Here is a 21,869-nt window from a genome sequence, read left to right on the forward strand (position 1 = left end):
ATACACCAAAATTGAGCATTTCATTCACCAATGGCTTCCCAGCGGAATATCCTATCAAAAATTTACAAAAACTCAAAGTACCAAATTTATAACCAACAGTTTTAAATGGCATTTTTCTTTAAATTTTTATAATTTTCCTGGAGTTTATACATTTGATTGTTTATTGCTTGTCAGAGGCTGTTGAGTCCATTTGGGGGAAAGTTCCCCACTTTTCCGTTCTTTTGGTGTATCATTTTTTTTGTCTTGGAGGTGGCTGTGTGTCCCCGGCTGCAATCTTTCCTTCTTGGCCCTCGTTCTGGCGTTTGCGGGGAGGTAGGGAGGGCCAGTGAGGACGCTAGGCCTCTGCACGGGGTTAGGTGCCTGCCCCAAAAGCAGGATTACCAACACCACCCGCCCATTGGGCAGCGGCCCGCCGTCCCCCTCCCCTCCACTCCCCTAGTCTGGAGATCGGCAAGTCGCGCTGACCTGTCGGTCTGCCTTCTTTGCCTGCCAGTACATTTGGAGATATTGAGAGCGGGAGGGCGGAAGAGGAAGCAGACCAGCCCCCCGCTCGCGTACCAGCCGCGCGGCCACTGAGGTGGCAGGGTCGCATGCAGGTGATGTACTGGCCAGATCTCGGGTTGGGTGGTGGGTGATGCATTCATGCATTATCTCGAGGTAACCTGGCCAAGCTGGGCCGGTCGATATTGTTTACGTTTGATATACCGGCCGAGCGAGCGGGAGGCAGCCAGGCAACGTCGGCTGGATCCAGCGAGAAAAAAACACGCCACAGCGCGCTACACTCTTTACAGCCTGCCCATGTCTTGGTTCGATGACGGCAAATGGCACTCTTGTGGGAGCAGTATTTTACCGTGCCCGTCCATCGGTTTCTGGAGAAGGTCACTCACCCTCTTTGTGTCGCTTGTCGAACCTCACCGTGGCTTCAGATCCGACGGCCGTCGGCAGTCCAGTGAGTGAGGGCATTCGGTTACAAGGCAAAGGTGATATAAAAAAAGAATAAAAAGAGAAAAAAGCCAAGAAGGGATAAAGGAAGAGTAAGGGTGGGAAAAGAACAGAGACAAGAAGCGGCAACCGGAAACTTCCCCATCTTCCCCATTCCAAGCCCTATCCAGATCCTCCCGAATCAAGCCTTTTCCCCTATTCCCACCCAATAAACTCCCCCAACACCCACCCACATACCTCGAGGCCACCCCCACCCGCAGTCCCAAGCTATGTCGGTCCGGAACGCGACCGAGCGCGACATCCCCGACCTGAGGAGCATCCTCCTCACCGGGCTCCTGTCGGACCACGTGTGGAAGTACTGCTTCCCGCTCGGCCAGGGCGGCGCCGTGCAGCTCGTCGACGACGCCCTCCGGCTCTGGCTCGACGGCAAGGCCGACGATAAAAACCAGTGGCTCGTCACCGTCTCGGACGACCTGGAAACGGAGAAGCCCGTCTCCATGGCTGTGTAGGTGATATGATGTTGTTCAGGTGTTTTGTTTGTGTTATTGGTTTATCTGACTATAAGAATCTAGCTGGAGCCTGCCCGGGTCCCTCGAGGACACCGAGAGCGGGGACGGGGGAGACTTTGTCGCCTTCCAAAGCAGTAAGTCTCTCGACCTCGGTGTCCCAACCGCACATCAGCCTACCAGTTGACTAACAAGGACAACAAAACAAAAAAAACAGGCCTCAGCCACGCCGCCGACACGGCCCGCCTGACGACGGCAGACGAGACTGCGGCCAACACGCCAACCCCGACCAAGCACGAGGTCTCGTCGGCGGCGCGCCTGGCCGCCGTGGCCGAGGCGGTGCAGGTCACGACGCGGGGCGGGTCGGGCCCGCTCCTGTCGCGGTACGGCCCGCAGGTGGTGCTGGTGCTGACGGCGACGCACCCGTCGCATCGGTTCCGGGGCCACGCGCGGCGGCTGGCGGCGCACGGCCTGGCGCTGGCGTCGCGCCGCCGCGCCGCCGTCAGCGCCCTGGCCGGCCCCATGGGGTACATCTTCCTCTCGGGCCTGCGCTTCTCCGACTGCGGCCTCGCCACCGTCGCCGTCCCCGGCGAGCGCGACGAGCTCGACCTCAAGGTCATGGTCCAGCCCGCCCCGCCCGGCCGCAGGAGCCTGTCGCGGCAGCTGATGGGACTGTTCGGCGCCGGAGCCGGCGAGAGCGGGAGCGAGAGGGGTAGCCCTGCGCCGCCTGTTGGTGAGAGGAGGCCATCGGCGTGGGAGGAGAGGAAGCGGAGCGGCGTCAACGCGAGGAAGATGTCGGCGGTTTGAGGGGATGGGGTCGTGCTCCCAGTGAGGGTTGGACGGGAGTTTTGGCGTTGGGTGCTGAGTTTTTTCGAGGCTAGATGACCTGGGTTGTGATGCTTGTTGATGTCAACTTTACTTGGGTTCTCTATTAAAAGAGCTGCTGAGACCTTAAGAGATTCCATAACTCTTTCATACCAATAGAGCCTACTTGTCACAACGGGCAACACATAGCTCTTCAAATCTATGTCTAGTCCATCCGTGATTGGTTGTGACAGCCCAGACAGCGACCAACGGCAAAGGGTCCCAGAATCCCAGGTGACTATCTCCAAGGCCTGCTCTAAAAATACCCACGACGAGCACATGAGCTTGAACTGATCAATCCCATGCAGGAAGTGACGGGTCTCGTGTGTGCTTTTTGCTGGCCTTCCCCAGAATTTCCCTTTGTAGAAGCCAAGTGGTGGGCGGATGGCACGCAGGGGGTTGCATCCCTCGATAGCCTGGGTAGCACCTTCTGCCTGCGAAAGATGGGCTCTTCATTTAAACACGCATATTCTGTCCGCAAACGTGCTCCAGTCATGCAATGACGTAAGACGAATTGGCCCAGGAGACGGCACCAATTGGCTGGTCGTCGGAGAATTCGACCCTCCAACGGGTTGAAGCCACAAGCGCTGAGCCCTCTCGTCGGGACGGCCTTAAGGGCTGACCGCGTGTGTTGCTGCCCAGCCCAAACCTCACCGACATGTCCTACGCTGGAAATTAATTGCCTTAGGCCCTATGTGCTCACGCCGGTGACTGGTCGGCACGAGAGGCCCAAGGCAGCCATCACTTCCTCCTACTGAGATGTCATTCTCGCAACCGGGCTACTGTCATGGTTAATATGCGATGCCTAGGCGAGCCTGCTTCGCTAGTTAGTCTGACCCGACTACCGTCCTTCTTGCAATATCCGCGCCGTGCCGCGCAGCTGGGAACGGCACGGGGACACGACCAAAGATTGCCTACCGTCTCTCAGGCCTGGCTATAAGCTTGAGGGTCTGCCTTCTCCAAAACGGGATACAAAGGGATCTGGCGCATCCGTCACCGAGGTCATTGCCTCGCTCCGCACGCAGCCGCTGGTCATTGGTCACGATCGCCACTAGCCCCAGCGCCCGTGGTTGCAATATTGCTTGTCGTTGTGCCGCTCTGCAGACAATAGTACGGCCCGACCGACTGCTTGACTCCCCCCTCTACGCGCCTTGGCTGGTCATGCTGACTAGCGCCTCAGCCTGGGGATCGAGCCACCTCCCTATTCCGGACGGCCACAAGACCGCGCGCTGCTGCCGTGAGGCATCAGACACGCGGATCAAGCAGCCACCATGATGGCTCCAAGGTAAGGAATGGAGCGCGAGGGCATGCAACGAGGAGTTGAGGCGCGCCGGAGAGTCGGGACGCTGATATAAATTATATTAAACCCGCAGGTCCTCGTTCTCTGGGCGGGCCTCGTCCCGGGACCCCAAGCCAAAACCATCTGCATCTGGCCCGCCACTCCGTGGGACTGCTGCTAGTAATAACATTGTCAAACCGCTCCCGGAACCCGCATCAACCACTGTTATCATCATGGTATCAGCGCTGCTACTTGCCCTTGGGCTGCTAGCCACTCGTCATGTCAACGGGGTCCCAGCACCGCGGCCCGAGGGCCTGCAGGGGGATGCCGCTGCGGCGGCGGTATCCTGCACCAGCCAGGGAATCGCCCCTATACTCAGCTCCTTCCCCCAGGCGGGCATCACCCTGACGCTGGAGCGGGCCTCGGCCGTCGGCGCGGGGGGCAGCTTCGGCGAGGGCGCGGGCAACCTGGGCGTGCCCTACCCGGCCACACGCCTGCCCGCCGTGTGTGCCGTTATCGTGCGCGTGCGCAACGCCACGGACCAGCCGGCGTCGGACTTCCGCTTCGGCCTCCTCCTTCCCACGGCCTCGGGCGCCTGGAACGGCCGGTTCCTCGCCATCGGAAACGGCGGGTTCCTGGGCGGCATTAACTGGCCGTTCATGGCGTCGGGCCCTCACTACGGCTTCGCCACCATGTCAACCGACACGGGTCACAACTCGGCCGGCTTCGATCTTAGCTGGGGCCGCGGCAGACCGGCTGACCTGTACGAGTGGGGCTACCGCGCCATGCGCGGGTCCGTGGCCGCGGCCAAGCACGTTACCCAGGGCTTCTATGGCTCGAGCCCGCGCCGCTCCTACTTTACTGGCTGCTCCACCGGCGGCCGCCAAGGGCTCAAGGCGATCCAGGGCGAGCCAGACAGCTTCGACGGCGCCCTGATCGGGGCGCCCGCTTGGGACACCAAGCACCTGATGCCGTGGGCCACCAAAGTCGGCAAGGACAACCTGCGGTCCGACGGCTCCCTCATCTTGGACCCGACCGATACTTCGGTGGGCGGGCCGCTGGACACGCTGCGGCGACAGGTGAGCCTCCAGTGTGACGGCCGCGACGGCGTGACCGACAACATCGTCAGCAGCCCGGAGCTGTGCGTGCTCAACTACACCACCTTCACCTGCCGGCCGGGCCAGGTCACGGCCTGCCTGACGGGCGAGCAGGTGAAGCTCGTGCAGACTTTCTACTCGGACTACTCGCTGGCTGACGGCTCCCTCGTCCACAACGGCATGGAGCTCTCGTCCGAGACGGAGCTCAACAACTGGGCCTCGTACCTGAGCAGCCCAGCCGTCGCCAACGTGCAGTACGAGCGCAATTTCCTCTACAACGACACCACCTGGAGCCTGAGCCAGTACTCGGAGGACGTGGTGCGCGACTCGCGCCGCGTCAACCCGGGCCAAGCCAGCGCCGACTCGTTCGACCTGCGCCCGTTCCGTGCCCGTGGCGCCAAGGTGATACTGTACCATGGTATGGGTGACGGGCTCGTGCCGACGAGGTCCACGACGCACTATTACAACCGCACGCGCGAGGTCACGGGCGGCGGAAAGGGGCTCGACGACTTTCTCCGCTACTTCCTCGTCCCGGGCATGGGCCACTGCTGGTTTAGCCCGGCGGCCACGAACGCGCCGTGGATGTTTGGCGGCGTCGGCCAGGCCGCGGCGCTGGCGGCCGTCGCGGGCGCCCCGGCCGAGTTCACGCGGCCCTCGCCCCCGGGCACGCCGCTGTTCCGGTCCGACCCGGACTACGACGCGCTGCGCCGCCTGGTGGCCTGGGTCGAGGACGGCGCCGCCCCGGAGGTGCTCAAGGCCGCCGCCTACACGGCCGGGTGGCGTGTCGCGAGGACCAGGAAGCTGTGCCCGTACCCGCGCAAGGCGGTGCTGGTGGACGCGGCCAGGGAGGACGACGAGGCTGGTTGGGTGTGTCAGTGATTTGGGGGGGTTGGGAGGGACATGATATGTAGGAGGAACAGGGGTTCGATTAGCAGCAGGTTGTAGCATATATGATGCATCATATCTCTTTTTTCCATGTCGTATCTTATTCCCTCGGCATCATACAATTCCCGAATATATACATCACGGATCGATCCAGTTTGCCCCGTTCCAGTTGACGGCCTCGCCGCGGCACGGCACGCAGCCGACGCGGTAGTCGCCCGCCGCGCACGGCTCGTTGAGCTGCATGAACTCGTTGCCGCCGCCGTCGCCCCAGCAGGCCCTCCCCATGCGCAGCTCCGGGAACACGTACTCGTGCCGCTCGAGCCGGTAGCACCACAGGTTCCCGTCGTCTGCCGCGCGCACGTCGCACTGCCGCTGACACGCCGTCCGGAGGCCCCTGGCCCTACAGCGTGGGTCGTCGTCGTCCTCTTTTCCCTCCATTTCCTTGTTCCTCCCTTGGCACCGCCCGCACGGCAGCGCCGCGGCCGCCGGCAGGTCAACAGCCGGGTCCGGCCGGTGCACCAGCCAGGCGCGCGTGAGGGTGTAGACGCGCACCGACGAGCCCGTTGAGCGCGCCGCGCCGCGCCGCGCCACGACCGACGTGAGCCGCCGCGTGTGCACCTCGGTCTCGAGCACGGTGGCGGGGAAGGCGGTGACGGGGCCCGGCTCGTAGGTCGTGACGGTCGACGCGTCGATGAGCGTGATCTCGCTGGGGCCGTCGTTCCAGGGGTACATGGTCGTCGCCGACGTCGACGTGCCCGTCTGGATGCGCGTCTTTGTTGTCGGGTAGGGGGCGGCGGGGGCGGGAGCGGGAGCTTCTCGGGCTGCTGCGGCGGTGGGCTTGGCCAAGCCTGGCATGGCCGAGACTGCTGCTGGGGCGCATGCGAGGAGTGCAAAGACGACCGCGGCCGCGACAGAGCCGGACGGGCCGGCCCGGCAGCGCGACGCCCAACTTGGCATGTCTGTCGGTTCGGCTTTTTACCAGCCCGGAGTTAGGGTGAGGTGGGTATAATGTTGACCAAGTTCCTCCGAATGGCGCGTTATCTCGAAACAAGCTTTCCAGCGGTAAAGATGATCGAGATATAAGAGACTTGGGCGGGCACAGTGGTCCAAGAGAGAGAGAGAGAGAGAAAGGACGAGCTCTCCGGACATATCCCGACGGCTCTCCTTGGGCATAATATCACAAAGCGGGCAGCGTCAGGCGCTGCTGGCCAGAAGGAGCATAGACGTCCGAGCCCACGGCACGGCCTCGCCTCCATTGGCCTGGCACCTGGCCATGGCTTGGTTCGTCCCGGCAAAAGTCGACGAGCACTCGGCCGAGGGTGGCCAGTTAATTAATCAAGGCAGAACGCCACGTGATTCTCTCGGTCAGGCGTTTGATCAATAGATTGAACACCGTCGCCATGAGTGGTTGGGGAAGAGCCCTTGTTGTGCGGTTGCTGACCATGCAGATCTTTGACCGTCGCTGACAGCACAGGTACTCGTCGGCGGGATGCTGGGGTCCGGGGAATCTGAGCCGAGATATGATGCCTGGGACGCTCATCCCATTGAGCTTAGGGACGCTCCGGCAACATTGAGGAACGCGCGAGGTCTGGACCTAGTGGTTTCTTGTTATCTTGGCTGCGCAACAATTTTGTATACATCTCGTACCAGGCGATGAGATGGCCAAACCCAACTTCTTGATAACAGTACAAACAGGGTGCCTTCCTTGTCTTTATAGCCCAGGTGATACCAGACCCCAGTGAAGTATAGAGAAAGTGCCAAATTCGCTCGGTAACATACATCTTCCGTTACCCCCCCACAGTCGGGAAGAGACCGCTTGTTCTAGTCGCGGTGCTTTAAATAGATTTTGGTGCAGGGTAGACAAACATATTGTCTTCAGTTGTTTATTACATAGTCCGCGCGTCACAGCTGCTCAATGCTGGAAATTAAGTGGTCCAGCTGATCCATATCGTCGCCGCCACGCCCATGGCAGACGTCGTTCAGGAGCCTCGCAGCGCCGCGAAGCCTCCTCATCTTGACCTCGTCCTCCATATGACGTGACTTGCGAGCCGCCACGTCGAGGATCTTGCGCGGGATGCGCGCGAGCCGCGCAACGTTGAGGCCGTATGAGCGGTGGGCGACGCCGTCTGTGACCTCGTATAGGAACGTGATCTCCTCGTCGACGTCGTCTTCGGCGTCCGCAGTATCGCCCCCGGCCTTCTCGGCCCTGGACGAGGTGAAGCGCATGTGGACGTTGCGGACGAGGTCGCGGCCCAGGCCTTCGGCGACGCGGGCGAGGCTCTGGTAGTGGGTGATGAAAAGAGTCAGGCAGCGCGTCTCGCGGACCACGTGGTCGAGGACGGCGTGGGCAATGGCGGCGCCGTCGTGGGTGCTGGTGCCACGGCCAAGCTCGTCGAGCAGGACGAGGGAACGGGGTGTTGCGGCGCGCAGAATGGCTGCCGTCTCGCCAACCTCAACCATGAATGTGGACTCGCCGGCGAAAAGATTGTCGCTGGCGCCCATGCGAGTGTAGATGGCGTCCGACAGGGTCAGGCTTGCGGCGGTGGCGGGCACATAGGAGCCGACCTGGGCGAGAAGGACAACCAGGGCCAGGGCGCGGACAAACGACGACTTGCCGCCCATGTTGGGCCCCGTGACGAGGTGGGCCAGCGGAGCTGGGGCGGCGAGCGTGGTGGTGAAAGGGATGTAGCCGCCCGGCAGCGTGTGCTCGGCGATGGGGTGGCGACCCTCGGTGATGCTGATGGTGGGCGGATGTGAAGACGGCAGGATGGTAGGCTTGCTGTAGCCAGGCAGCGCAGCCACCTGGGCCAGACAGAGAAGGCAGTCGAGCGTGGCCAGCGAGGCAACGGCGTCACGCAGCGGCTGGTACTCGTCGGCGATGGATGCCAGCATGGCCTTGAAGGCGGCGTCGCAGGCAGCGGCAAGCGCCTCTTTGTGCTGGTCGCGCTCGGCCACCAGGCGGACGACGTCGGGCGTGTGGAAGCGTGAGAGCTTCTTGGTGCCGCTGATCTTGGCCCAAGACGCCGGCACACGGCGCAAGTCCGTGTTGGGTACCTCGATGAGGTACTCGATGCCCGCCACCGTGACGTAGTCGACGGCCTTCTTGCGTCCCAGCGTCACCGCCGCGTCGGCTCGGTGCGCGTCTAGGTCCTGCTCGACTGATGCAATGCTCAGCTTGTGGTTGGAGATGTCATTGTCCTCGCCATCCTCGCCCGTGTCGTCGCGGAAGAAGTCGTATTTGTCATTGTTGCGCGCCGCCTCGGGATTGATGCGGTTAAGGTACTCCACGACGGTGTCGCGGATGGCCGGCAGCGAGCAGATAGCGTCAGTGACCAACTGCGACTCGAAGCCCGTCTCGCTAGGCTCCTTAACACGGGCGTACTCGACGGCGATCCGCTGCAGCGTCTGCAGCACGGCCAGGAGCTCGGACCGGGTGCATCGACCGTAATAGATACGGATCAGGCTCCGTTCCAGGTCTGTCTTGATGCTGGCCACTAGGCGCTGCAATTTGTCTGCGTGCGCAGTCGCGCGCTTCTCAAACAGCTCCTCAACCGCGGCCACCCGATCATCAAGGCGCCCCTTGTCGAGCAGGGGGCGACCGAGCCACTTTCGTAACATCCTCTGGCCGAAGCGGGTCTTTGTTTTATCCAGCGCCCAAAACAGGCTGCCCTTCTCGCTGTGATCGGTCTGGTTCCGATACACCTCCAGGCTCTCGAGGGTGGTGCCGTTGATCAGCATGTGTGACCTGGTGCTGAAGGACTGGAAGTACTTTGTCAGGTCAAAGATGTGTTCCAGCCCAAACTCGGTGAGGTGCGTAATCATGGCCGACAGGCACAGCGTGACGGGTTCGGGTAAACCCAGGACCTTGTTGAGCAGCTCCACCGCTCGCTCGTCGTGCGAGTTGCCCTTGAGTTTGCCGGCGTAGAACTGCGTGACGTGCGATGAGGCCTCTGCCGCCATGGTCTTGCCCTTGGCCACACGCTCGACGCGCGTCCTGTCGCCAAAGACGTTGCTGGCGCTCCCAGACAGGTGGCGTACCAGCTTCTCGGTAGCCCTGCTCAGGTCGCCAACAATAAGGAGCTCGCAGGGCGAGATGTGAAGCAGCCGCGTCTCCAGCTCGTTGCGCATAAAGCCGTCCTCGAAACTATCGTAGATGATGTCACCCGTGGCCGGCTGCACAGCGATCAGGCCCACGTCAACCTTTTCGTCGGTGCCCGCGCCCTTGGCTGCCGACTCGGTGATGCAGAGGAGATAGCCACCCGCGGGGGCGCCCGACCCCTCGGTCGTGGGGGCCGGCTCGCCCAGATCATCATCGATATATGTGCCTTTTGTGTAGACGTTTGTGAGCTTGCGCACGAACGGGGCGTTGCGGTTGTCGCCTGCCTTCTTGAGGGCGGCTGTCTCGACCTGGCGTACAACGCCGACCTTGTGACCGGCCGCCACCAGCCTCTTGGCATGCACAGGTAGACGGTGCACTGGGATGCTCGCCGAGGCGAAGCGGTCCAGGTGGGCCTCGGAGGAGTGCTCGTCATAGCGGAACTTGCCCGAGACGCAAACTATGCTGAGCTCTTTGGCGGCGATGCGGGCGTCCTCTCCAAAGAAGCGGAACTTGTAGCCGACCTCGACTATGAGCACCGTATCCATGTGCTTCCTCTTGATGTCGAGAAACTGCATCTCCATGGGCGTTAGCTTTCCCGTCTTGGCCCCCTTTTTCTTCCCTTTGGCCGGTGGTGGAGGCTCGTCCTCGTCAACGCCGCCGTCGCCGTCTTCGTCGTCGGGGCCAGCGGTGTCGGCTGCTTGTGCGCTTCTCCACCGGAGCATGCTGTCTGGGTGGCCCAGCTTTTTGACAAACTTCCGGTGAAGCTCCTGCTTGCGTCGTATGGTTGCCGCGTCCTCCTCTTTGTCCTCGTCGGCGCCGGCCTTTTCACGAGAGCTGGATCCATCGTAAAGATACCGCTCTGTCCTGCTCCCCGAATCCGATGACGTCTGTTTCGGCGGCCCCTCTGTCATCTCGGGAGCCGGCTTTGATGACGAGTAGGAGCTCCCATCGTCCTGGTCCTGGTGCTGGTCCCCGGCATCGTCCTCGAAGTCGCTATCGTCGAGGACAAGCCTAGACCGCTTGCGTCTGGGCTCTCGGCGGGTGTTGCCAGCGGTGGCATCTGGTTCGAGGGGTCGCTTGCGGGTGACCCGTTCGCTTGCAAGGGCCGCATCGGTTTTCTTGGGCTGGGGCGCGGCCTCGGACTCCGGTTTGGGCGGCTGTGTCTGCGGCTTGCGTAGGCCGTTGATAGTTTTAGGGGTGAAGAAGCTGGCGAGCGAAGCCTGCTTCTTGGTTGATGGTGGTCCCGCCATATTTACTGATCCCAGGCGGCAAGCACACCCACCTGCTCCCGAAAGGACTCCTGACAAGTAATTTGTGCAGAGGAAAGGCAAGATGGTGGGAATGAGGACCACCAAAGAGTGCTACAAGCCATTCGAGAATTCACTGGAATCGATGGCTTTCGTTACGTGGCTGGCCAAAATTGAACAGGAAGGCAGGACAGCTGAAGCTTCCAGGTCTCGTAATCAAATTACAATGGACGCGTCGCAGCCCAGACGACGCGCCCGCGTCCAGCGGTCCACCCGTGCGCACTCACGTGACCCGGCATATGGTTCCTCCTTTTTCTTCCCCAGAAACATCAGCCCAGGCCCGAGTCCAAAGCTCCTCCCCCGCACTCCCCCTCACACACACTTACAGTCTTACACCCATCATCCTTCCAGATGCGGCATTCCAATATCTACGCCCAACAAGGCATAATCTTCATGTCTCGCATTGAAGCACAAGATGGAGTGTGCTCCATGATTCTGCCTCGCCAACCCACCCACTCCTTGCAGACAACCTGAGGTGTCAAGTGCCCAACATCATGATCCTCTCACGTCGAACAGACTGTAAGACAGTTTTAACGACAAGAGAAATTCCGGCCTAGCGAGGACGGGCCCACGTGGCATCTCACCTTCCCGCAACCAGGCCGGCTTATAACGACGGCAGCAAGGTTAACAAGCGCACCTGTCAAGCAAGCATTCGGCCCGTTCGGACGATGCAGTCGTCTGGTTAAAATACAGGCAATAATGATGGTGTCTAATCCTTAGGTTGGGCTTTCTTGGGAGATGCGTTCCTCTGCGGGCTGGAACCTGGTGGCCGCCGTCGGACTGATACACCTGATACTTGCTGGACTACCATTCGTGTATGAAGCTATCAGCTCACCTTGGCTGTCTGTCAAACAGTCTGGTGGCGCTCCATCTTCCTGCCCTTGGGAACGTGACTCTCGAAAGAAGCAAAAAGGGCGTTGCGCCTATCCGTGTTTTATTATTTGCCAAAATGCAGAAAAGCACGTGTTGTCGTGACTGGGTGATGTGAAACGCGGAGCTTGTCACCCGAGTTTACACTAACCTCGGGCTGAAACAGAGCACGACAACGGCATCAAGTACTGTTTTCTCTCTCTTCATATCCGGCGAGACTGGAGTATCTGGGTGTTATATCCCTTTTTCTGTCTCGTCGGTACCCCCTGCTGCAGCCACTAGACGGGTGAGTTGCTGGTAATCACCAAGAGCGTTGGTGTCCTCGTGGTATTTGACTTCGAGACTTGCCTGTCATAGCAAATCAGTGGCTGTCTCACAATGTCCTGGTCGGAACAAAAGCTTGAGTCTGCCTCCAAATAAACCTCCGGGATCTCTCGCACCAAGCCGGCCGGGAGACAGAAGGATCAGGACTCTCACAACTGTGACGAGACCGAGTGTCTGCTCGCTACCAGAGCTGGGAGCCATAAATAGGTACACCCTTTTGAAATCCTCCCAGCCGATCACCACTCATGATGCGTGCATTAGAGCTTGGTCACCTTTAGTACTGCTTTGCCGGACCGCGAGCCGTCGTGGCAGTCTCGATCACGCCTTGCTGTCTGCCTGAGTCTGCTGTTGGGACAGTCTGCACCTTTTCCCCGCTGCATGTTAACCGCATCACCCTAATCTCGACCCACTGTCAACTTGTTCTAGCCGAGCACCGGCTGTGATCCTTCGCCGGCCGGGCGTTTTTGCCAATATCACCCGCCATTCGGACCGGTCGACCGGATCCTATCTTGGCATTCCTTCCCCAACGACCTCTTGAAGGGGGTGCTTCCAGACACCTCTATACGCGGCTATATATACTCAACAAAGCGCGGGGTATTTCCTGTGTCTTCCCTAGGTGTCTCTCTTTCTAGGAAAACCTCATCACCCACATACACCTCTACCTACCTAAGCCTGCCCGCGCTTCTCGCCCTTGAATAAAATCAGTAGCCATGGCGGGCTTCCTCGGCCGAAAGCCCAAGACGGAGGCCACCCTCCAGGCCCAGGAGGAGGCGCCGCAGCTGGAGAAGGTGCAGTGGACCAAGGATCCCGGGCTGCGCAAGCTCTACTTCTACGCTTTCATCCTATGCGTTGCTTCTGCAACCACGGGCTACGATGGGTAAGTAAGCTGCACGGCAGCCTGGTGCCGGGGGGAGCCCGTGATCCAGATGATGCTAACGTCGCCCGGCGGCCTGCAGCATGTTGTTCAATAGCATCCAGAACTTTGACACCTGGAAGAGCTTCTTTGGGAACCCTGAGGGACAGCAGCTCGGCCTCCTCGGCGCGCTCTACCAGATCGGCAGCCTGGCCTCCATCTTCTTTGTGTATGTCGGATGCCTGCGTCTTCCCTTACTGATCGGCACCCTCCAGGGGGTTGCCCTCCAGTCATGGCCCCCCTATTGACCGTGCTCGTACAGGCCCATGATCACGGACAACTTTGGACGCAAGATGCCTATTGCCATCGGCTGTGTTATCATGACCGTCGGGGCAATCCTTCAGGGGAGCTGCCAGAACATCGAGAGTACCTCGCCCCTTTTCTTTGGCTGCTCTTTCAAGATAGTGCTAGAGACACAGACACCTAACATGACATCTGTCAACCCGAAACAGCCTTCATGGGCGCTAGGTTCATGCTCGGATTCGGCAACAGTCTGACCCAGCTCGCATCTCCCATGCTCCTCACCGAGATCTGCCACCCCCAGCACCGCGGGCGTCTGACGACGGTCTACAACTGCCTCTGGAATGTGGGATCGTTTTGTAAGTCAGGCCTTGCTGTCTAGCCCCCCACTTCTGGTCTCCCTCTTGCTGACATGAGACTGTTTTTCTCGCGATGCAGGCGTCGCCTGGCTTTGCTTCGGCACAAACTACATCCCGACCGAGCTGTCGTGGCGCATCCCCTGCATCGGGCAGTGCGCCCCGTCCCTGATCCAGCTCGCCTTCGTCTACTGGGTGCCCGAGTCCCCGCGCTTCCTCATCGCAAAGGACCGGGCGGACGAGGCGCTCGACATGCTGGCGAGGTACCACGGCAACGGCGACGCGCAAAACCCGACGGTGCAGTTCGAGTTCCGCGAGATTAAAGAAACGCTGCGGCTGGAGCTCGAGAGCAGCAAGACCAGCAGCTATGGCGACTTTTTCAAAACGAGGGGAAACCGCTACCGGCTCGCGGTCCTGGTCTCGCTCGGCATCTTTTCGCAGTGGTCCGGCAGCGCCATCATCTCCAACTACCTCTCGGTCCTGTACGACAACGCGGGCGTGCGCGACTCGACCGTCAAGCTGGGCCTGGGCGGCGGACAGACGGTGCTGGCCTTCCTCGTGTCCACCACCATGGCGCTGCTGGTGGACCGGGTCGGGCGGCGGCCCATGTTCCTGGCGTCGACGGCGGGCATGTTCGTCACGTTTGTCTTCTGGACGCTCTCGGCCGGCCTGTACGAGGAGAGGTCGCTGGACGGGGCGCGGTACGCCATGATCCTGTTCATCTGGGTCTTTGGCATCATGTACAACCTCGCCTGGTCGGGCCTGCTGATCGGCTACGCCATAGAGGTGCTGCCGTACAAGCTGCGGGCCAAGGGCTTGATGATCATGAACGTCTTTGTCCAGGCGGCCCTGACGCTCAACATCTACGCCAACCCCATCGCCTTCAAGTACTTTGAGGGGCACACGTGGAAGCTGTATCTGATCTACACGGTGAGACTACAGGATTACCCCTAAATTTGTTCCTGGGCTTGGGAAGCACCATACTAACACATGCCGCTTTCAAAAACCGCAGTGCTGGGTTTTTGGCGAGATGGTGTTTGTGTACTTCATGTACGTCGAGACCAAGGGCCCGACGCTGGAGGAGCTCGCCAAGATCATCGACGGCGACCGGGCCGAGGTTGCGCGTGATATCGGAGCCGATGCGGCTGAGAAGGAGACTTGGGACGCCAAGGAGAAGGGCGAGCGAGCCTCCGACCGAGTCCCCTCGACGGGCCCCTAGCTCTCGTCTGGTTTGCAAGCTGCCAGCGCGTCCGTCTGTCGGGGGCTTAGCAGATGAGAGACGTGTCGACTCGAGGGCCAGTCCGAGCCGAGCTGCGGTTGGTGGTTGGCGGGCTTGGGCGCCCGGAGGACGGTTGCGTGGCCGACCCGACGCCAATGGGATGGATGTAGGAAGACGGTGATTCGGTTTCACTGCATGATAGGACGTACAGATTAATCGATAGTTTGTTCTCCAAGGGGCTTGGGATGACACTGTGATCTGGTTCTCCTCAACCCTGTATGGCCATTTCATCATGGGAAGTTGCTTAAAAATGCTAGCCCGGCCTAGGAGCAGCCGCGGAAAGACGGTGTTTCCCTCTCTCGGTGCCCGATGAAGCTAGGCTCTAAACCGAGGCCGCCTCTGAGTGGCCAAGGCAGTCGTTTGTTGGCAAAACGGCCATCTGCATTCGCAGTTTCAGGCCTGGGGGAGCTTCCAATTAGAAGCCCGTGCGACCACAGGAAGGGACAGTGCTGCTGCTTTTTCATGATTCTTGAGCGACACATTGGGAATTGGTCGAGGTCGGCCCGAAACGATCCCACGTCTGCCCTTGGCTTGGTGGTCATTGATCTCGTTTCTTGACCGACGCAATGCAGCTTTCTTGTGGTTGCTAATCAGGTCAGCGCAAATGCAGATGGGTGCTCTGCTGGCACACTCGTAACACGCGTGTGGTGTAGGCCGAATGGGTAGTAAATTGCGTGCTGTTGTGTGATGTCGTTTTTCGTGGCGGCGGCTCGATTTGCCGTGCGCCACAGCGATCAACCTGCGGGAATGGAAACTGCAAGTTTTGGGGAACAAACAAAGCGAGTTCGGCAGTTCCATCGTTCGATATCAGCAGGCACTCAAGGCAGAGTGCGGGGAGCCATGTCAACCCATCAGTGCATGCCAAATAAATACCCCAGGTTTGGCTTTGTGATATCGCTTGGGATATCGGTAGGGTTAAAGGAAAGCTTATTAGCGCTTAACGCAACGACAGTTTGGGGGGGGGGGGGGGGGGGGGGGCAGGACGCGATGCGATCAACAAGCCTCAATCCCACCCTCTACAAGTGCCCGAAGCTCAACGGCCCCGATTCACGCCGTTTGGGGTTCCTATGTGACATGCTGTAGCTCAATGCATACATGTGGCCGTGCACTAGACTGACCTTGCAGCATGTTTGTCATTCGGATTAGTTGGTCGCATATTCTCCTTATCCGTAGGCCTGGCAAGCGCTAGGGTCATGTCATGTTACTGGCTGCCCGTTTATAGCGTCTCCGGAGATATGCAGACGCCTCTTGTTGACCAGACAGACTGACTTGTGCCCTTCTCTTCTCCAATACAGCCGTAGTTGCTCCGCTCGGTTCCCGAGACGGATGCGAGCACAACACCGAGACCATCACCACAGTATGGAACTTATCAGGCCATCCAAGGAGGCGAGCTCCGATGGAAGCCGCACGGGGTGAACATGCGTACCTAGTGCCGTCGCCCTGTCTCGCTGACCCCCTGAGCCCTGCGTTGGCCATGCCACCATATAACAGCGGGATCCGTTGGAGACACGTGCTCCACGGAGGCTGCGTTGGCGATGATCCGGGAGTGTGTGTCTCTAGGCGTACCCGAGAAAAGGTGACGCCGGACATGGCATCCATCATGCCCACGCCCTCCTGTATCGCATGCAGCGTTTCGTCGCTCGGTTTCCGCACATCTTTAAGCCGGCTCAACCCGTTCACATCCATTGGCATCACAGGTCGCCTGCCTGGTCCGGGACGCGGGAGACGAGGCGGTGTGTCGAAACCTCATGTTGTGATAAGCAGTGATGGTGCTTTCATGCTCTGTCCGTCCCGCACGGAAGTGCATATCGATCCCGCCTGTGCGTCGGGCAGAAGCGCTGGGGGCAGTGAGCTACAGGTGCCACCTATGTGCCTACATGCTGCAACGGTCGCCAAACTGGGTCTGGCGTCAAACATTGGCTCCAGGCGCGCTAGAAACGGCAGCCCAGAACATGAGGCTTGCTGGGCTGCTTGGCCCAACTTGTTCGGCCGTAGTTGCACGATGGCGCCTGTCTAGCGCCAGCCCCCCAATACGAGGTTGAGGGAAGCAACCAGAGCTTCTCCGAGCATCACCCCGCCTCCCAACTGCTTCTGCTGCGGCCCTCAGACAGACGGCAGTGCTCGCAAGTCCATCAAGAGCAGCAGGCGCCGGTGAGGGATGTGGATTCGGTCCTTTCTATTGTTCGAATCGGCCCTTCATACGGTAGGTACCGTCAATACAACCTGGCTCTTGGGGATGCGGGGTGGGAGTACCAGCCCAATCCAGGTAAATGATTCCGGCTCGGCTTTCTATTGGAGAGCGGCTGCCACTCCCTGTAAGGCCTTTGCCCCCGTTCTTCGGTGCCTGACGAGGAGGATGGGGGAGAGGATAAAAAATGGAGCGTGAGCGAAACTAAGGGTCAAAACCTAGTTCATGGTGTGCAGGCGCGGGTGAGAGCCGAGAGACGGAGAATGTTGATGGGGGAGTGGGGTTTTGGACACCTCCAGCATAGCCCACCTCCGTTGCTGTGCTTCGACCGCCGTCCTGGCGATATAAGTCGTCCGTTTCCAACATGGCAAGACCCTGCACCTCGAGTCCGGACTTGTCGTTCGCTTTCCCCTGCCGTCCCTGTCCCTGACGCTGTCACCCATCATAAGCTAAAGGCGCCTGTCAGCGCGCCCAGAAAATCGGCAGGCGGCCTCTCTGCCTATATAGCGCACGAGATACTTTCTCTGGCTCAACATTTAGTCTAGCTCCCCCTATTGTCGCTAACCCTATGCGCCCAGTCCAGGGCCAGGGCGGAAGCAGAGCTGCGTGGACTCGACCTACTCGTCAAAGAAACGACTGCTGTCTTTTCTGAGATATCATTTATGACTAACAGCACGTAGAGCCTGGGACCAAAACAACAAGCGCAGTATCCAGCACCAACCGGCGGCAGATTGACTAGTCACTTGACAACCTGCCACTACAGAGGTAGGTAGCTACCCAACTATATAGGCGGGATGGTGCCCAAGATTTTCGCTCATCATTTTTGACATGACGACTCAACTCAACAAACAGTGGCCGGCGACAGGCAACGGCGGCTTCAGCCACCACCATCCCGTACCGTCAACGCCAAGTAGCACCAGATACGACCCCGCACCAGCATCGCTACGTACCTACGTACTTCGTAGATATTAAGGTCGCCCATCATAATCCAACCCAACGCTGCCTAATCAAGACAGAACCACGGCGAATCCCTAAGGTGTGTGTCCTTCTTTGATCTCTTTTCCCCCACAGTCAGGCTTTGATGCCAGGACCAGGACCAGCCCTAACTACCTGGTGGTGATCTAGCCTCTCTTGATGTACAACCTCAACCACCCTGCGCCGGCTCCCGAGACTGCTCGCGACACCACCTCCGGCCCCCGCACGCCCCGGCTCAAGATGCCGCACTTCAGCCACGAGGAACCGAGTTCCGCCGACAAGGAGGAGGCTGGCAAGCCCCTCGGCGGCGAGTGGGATACGTGCTCCTCATCCAGCAGCTGGGCCGAAATTACTCGTGCCGACACTGGGCAGCACAAGCCGCAGGTGCTGCAGCCAGCAGTCTCCAGCGCGACCGGTGATGGTCTCACAGCCCGGGCTCTCGAGAAACTACGGGTCGTACTGCCCGATCGGTCCAACAACGCCGGCCAGTGGGCACGAACGCAGTCTTTACACGGCGAGAGCCTCGGCGCGGAACGTCCACAAGAAGGCATTCCACCTGCCGGCGACCCAGAGCCCGAGGCTGCCGAGGCGGAGCGCCCCCGAGACCACCCCAAGGCGCCGTCGAGCAGTCGGCCGAGCACCAGCTCCAGCGAAGGGTTCGCCCACGTAGATCTTCCAAGCGAAGTCGAGAGGGACCTCATAGGCACTGGCGCCAGATTCGACGTTCCGACCCCTTACCTCGCAACCATGACTTTACTTGAAGTCGATGAGCCTGACGCCCCGGCAAAGAAGGGCTCGGGATCCAGGGCGAGCAAGGGTCGTAAATAGTGGCCTTGACAAAAAACAGAAGGAGAGTTGGGGGCTGCCCTACCCTTGCTTGGCCTCATCAGCCTCGGTGGGATCCACAACCACTGTTCCACAACTCCTCACGACTGAACGACTATATTGACCTTGCAAGGCGAAATACCCTTCGTCCAGCCAATCCCTGACTTGATGGCTCACTTGATTTGTTCTTCTCCTTGTTGGCTTTCTGTCTGTCTTTCATGCGGCGTCGAGGTTCGAAATTGGGATCGAGATGGAGTGAAAAAGCAGGTGTTGGGCCAGAAGGACCAAAAAGGGAGACAAAAGGTATACCCCATTGCTTCGGAGCGTCTTGATAGACCAAGGGAAGGCCTTCTCCTTTATGGTTAGCATTCTCCATGTTTTCTTCCCTTCTTTGCAACACGCCTAGACATGGCATTATCTTACTCGGCGTTTGGTTTCTTGCTTCCTTTTTCTCATTTTGATTGGCTGGACTCGGGTCATCTCTTTGTTCTGCTTTCACGTCATGGCGTTTGATTGGATCGTCTTGGATGAAAACACACAAAAAAAAACGAAGTCATGCAGAATTTGCATGGCCTCAGAATATCGTGCTCGTCTTACCATCCAAGTGCATCAATGCCCATGTTTCGGCAACTGTGGCTTGCAGTCCAATGACCAGTCTGGGCAGGAACCGCCTGGAGCCACCTGCTGGAGCCACCTCAACTGTGAGCCCAACCTGCATCATAGTGGGGTTCTGGGGAAAGCACCTGCCCACCTCCGCATTCTCCACGATGAATCCCAACTCAGACGTGGATATGCATCTCTTCCCCACCCGGTATACGCCCTGAAAAATGAGGGCGCTGGCAACCGGCCTTTAGGCTGAATGCCAGAGGAGACAGCCGAAGCTCCACCGGCTCGTTGCAGGGCTCCAGCTGATGGAAAATCTTGAGCCGACATGCGCCGCGCGAACCGGACGACGAGGGTGGCCGGCCTCGTCCCGCTGCGACAAGATGACCCCAAAGCGACCCCAACAAATGTTCCGAGCGGCCGGAGCCCCGCTCGCTGCCTTGGTCGTCCTTGATGAGATGCCGTCTCTGGCGAGTCGCCCCGCCGTTCCTGCGTCGAAATAACCCTGGATAATCATCATGTGTCCTGCAATCTGGGGGCTGGGCGACGTCGTGCGCCTCGGGTGCCTTTCCAGGCTCGACAGTCTGCCAGTATAAGATGGGATGGACCAGCACAGAGACTCCCGGTGTGGGCTCAACGTGGCTCAAAAGAGCTCCCGCATCCCTAAGGGCCGGAAACGTTCAGGCACCAACAGCAGCCCGGCTGACCATCAGCAATGGCGACACCACTGCTGCTGTGGCGGCACTCGACCATGGCACTCGCCCTCGTTCTCGCCTTTCTGTCTTTTGCCTCAACGGCCAAGTGCAACTCTAATGGCAGATGGGTGGATATATGGGGATCCATGCCCCAGCTCACCGAGCCGGCGAACCTGCCTCCGGCCCCTTATGTGAGTTGAGATGTGGGGAAGCGAGCAAGAGGGCGACGAGGGCCACACTTTGTGTCTGTATCCTCTTGCGGCTTAAACTGACAAGCCTCGGCGGCCTGCCCCCAAGAACCAAACGGGTGTTGTGTTCCAAAACGCCACCATCCGACAGACCATCAGGGTGACCCTCGCCGCTCCCGTCTTCCGCCTGCAGATCAGCAACGCGTTTGGCGGCTCCGACCTGCCCATCACCGCCGTGGCCGTGTCCCTGCCCGCCGGAAACGCCGCGGGTGTGGGGGCCATCGACCCGGCCGCGGGCGTGCACAAGGTGACCTTTTCGGGCGGTCTGTCTTCTTTCACGGTCCCCGTCGGCGCCCGAGTCGTCAGCGACCCCATCAAGGACCTGCCCCTGCCCGCCCTCTCGGTCCTGACTGTCGACATCTACCTCGCCACGGGCCAGACTACCAACAGCGTCACGTCGCACCCGGGCTCCAGGACCACGTCCTGGCTCGCCCCGGGCAACACCGTCGGCGCTGCGAACTTCTCCGGCCCCGGTGTTGATAAGACAGACCACTGGTATCTCCTCTCGCGTGTCGAGGGTTTTATCGGCTCTTCGTCCGCGTCGTCGTCGTCGTCGTCGTCTTCATCGTCTTCGGCACTCGTCATCGTCGGGGATAGTATCACCGATGGTCGCGGGTCGACCACCAACGGCAACAATCGCTGGCCCGACGTACTCGCTGACCGCCTCGTTGCGGCCGGGGCTGGAGTATCCGTTATTAACCAAGCGGCGGGCGGCAACAGAATCCTTCGTGATGGCCTGGGCCCCAATGCGCTGAGCCGCCTGGATCGTGATGTTCTGGCAGGCTCGTCGGTGCGATATGCTCTCGTGTTCGAAGGCGTCAACGACATCGGGACCACGGGGCTAAGGGAGGCAGAGCAGCTCGAGACGCAGAACCGGATCGTGTCTGCCTACGAGCAGATGGTCACGCGCCTCCACGCCCACGGCATCGCCGCCTTTGGAGCGACCATCACCCCCATGAGCGGCCCCGGCCAGGCTTATGGTGAGCCGAGCCGAGAGAAGGCCAGGTTGGCCGTGAACGAGTGGATCCGGACCTCCGGGCGGTTTGACGCCGTCATCGACTTTGACAAGCTGGTGAGGGACCCGGCCAACAACACCCGCCTGGCTCCACAGTATGATGTCGGGGACTATCTTCACCTCAGTCCCGCTGGCTACAAGGCCATGGGTGAGAGTATCGACCTGGAGCTGTTCAGTCGGTTTCGTGATGGGGTTTGGAAGATGCTGTAAGAAGAAAGAGAGGCCCCAACATGCTGAGGGATGACTATAGCACCATAATCGAGCTTTACACCAAAGCTATGACAGTGAAGAAACGAACATGAAGGGGAGAGGGAGTGGGAGGGAGGTAGGGGGGGGGGGGGCGGGGGGTCGGGGGGTAC

The 21,869-nt window shown here is 60.0% G+C and overlaps 7 protein-coding genes across 7 annotated transcripts; 5 read left to right on the forward strand and 2 right to left on the reverse strand.

Moving 5' to 3' along the window:
• Positions 1–437: 437 nt before the first annotated feature.
• GGTG_06028 (hypothetical protein) lies at positions 438–2,541 on the forward strand. The gene is made up of 3 exons (XM_009223840.1): positions 438–1,447; positions 1,515–1,585; positions 1,666–2,541. Exons 1-3 carry the CDS (start codon positions 1,212–1,214, stop codon positions 2,253–2,255), a joined length of 897 nt encoding a protein of 298 aa, XP_009222104.1. The 5' UTR covers positions 438–1,211; the 3' UTR covers positions 2,256–2,541.
• Positions 2,542–2,885: 344 nt separating this feature from the next.
• GGTG_06029 (feruloyl esterase B) lies at positions 2,886–5,627 on the forward strand. The gene is made up of 3 exons (XM_009223841.1): positions 2,886–3,422; positions 3,493–3,597; positions 3,686–5,627. Exons 2-3 carry the CDS (start codon positions 3,584–3,586, stop codon positions 5,565–5,567), a joined length of 1,896 nt encoding a protein of 631 aa, XP_009222105.1. The 5' UTR covers positions 2,886–3,422; positions 3,493–3,583; the 3' UTR covers positions 5,568–5,627.
• GGTG_06030 (hypothetical protein) lies at positions 5,613–6,530 on the reverse strand (the record flags this gene model as incomplete). Its single annotated transcript, XM_009223842.1, has 1 exon — positions 5,613–6,530. One exon carries the CDS (start codon positions 6,528–6,530, stop codon positions 5,712–5,714), a length of 819 nt encoding a protein of 272 aa, XP_009222106.1. The 3' UTR covers positions 5,613–5,711.
• Positions 6,531–6,863: 333 nt separating this feature from the next.
• Positions 6,864–11,115, reverse strand: GGTG_06031 (DNA mismatch repair protein MSH3). The gene has a single exon (XM_009223843.1). The coding sequence runs from the start codon at positions 10,920–10,922 to the stop codon at positions 7,476–7,478; it is 3,447 nt and encodes a 1,148-aa protein (XP_009222107.1). The 5' UTR covers positions 10,923–11,115; the 3' UTR covers positions 6,864–7,475.
• A 1,768-nt stretch (positions 11,116–12,883) lies between these two features.
• GGTG_06032 (hexose transporter) lies at positions 12,884–14,971 on the forward strand (the record flags this gene model as incomplete). Its single annotated transcript, XM_009223844.1, has 6 exons — positions 12,884–13,050; positions 13,130–13,255; positions 13,349–13,452; positions 13,539–13,685; positions 13,765–14,612; positions 14,695–14,971. The coding sequence occupies 6 exons, from the start codon at positions 12,884–12,886 to the stop codon at positions 14,899–14,901; spliced, it is 1,599 nt and encodes a 532-aa protein (XP_009222108.1). The 3' UTR covers positions 14,902–14,971.
• A 2,777-nt stretch (positions 14,972–17,748) lies between these two features.
• GGTG_06033 (hypothetical protein) lies at positions 17,749–19,425 on the forward strand. The gene is made up of 3 exons (XM_009223845.1): positions 17,749–17,914; positions 18,002–18,185; positions 18,275–19,425. Exon 3 carries the CDS (start codon positions 18,284–18,286, stop codon positions 18,950–18,952), a length of 669 nt encoding a protein of 222 aa, XP_009222109.1. The 5' UTR covers positions 17,749–17,914; positions 18,002–18,185; positions 18,275–18,283; the 3' UTR covers positions 18,953–19,425.
• A 316-nt stretch (positions 19,426–19,741) lies between these two features.
• On the forward strand, positions 19,742–21,824 carry GGTG_06034 (lipolytic enzyme). Its single transcript, XM_009223846.1, has 2 exons — positions 19,742–20,438; positions 20,545–21,824. Exons 1-2 carry the CDS (start codon positions 20,268–20,270, stop codon positions 21,718–21,720), a joined length of 1,347 nt encoding a protein of 448 aa, XP_009222110.1. The 5' UTR covers positions 19,742–20,267; the 3' UTR covers positions 21,721–21,824.
• Positions 21,825–21,869: the final 45 nt, after the last annotated feature.

Source organism: Gaeumannomyces tritici, assembly GCF_000145635.1.
Source record: "Gaeumannomyces tritici R3-111a-1 unplaced genomic scaffold supercont2.3, whole genome shotgun sequence".
In the NCBI taxonomy this organism is placed as follows: Eukaryota; Fungi; Ascomycota; class Sordariomycetes; order Magnaporthales; family Magnaporthaceae; genus Gaeumannomyces; species Gaeumannomyces tritici.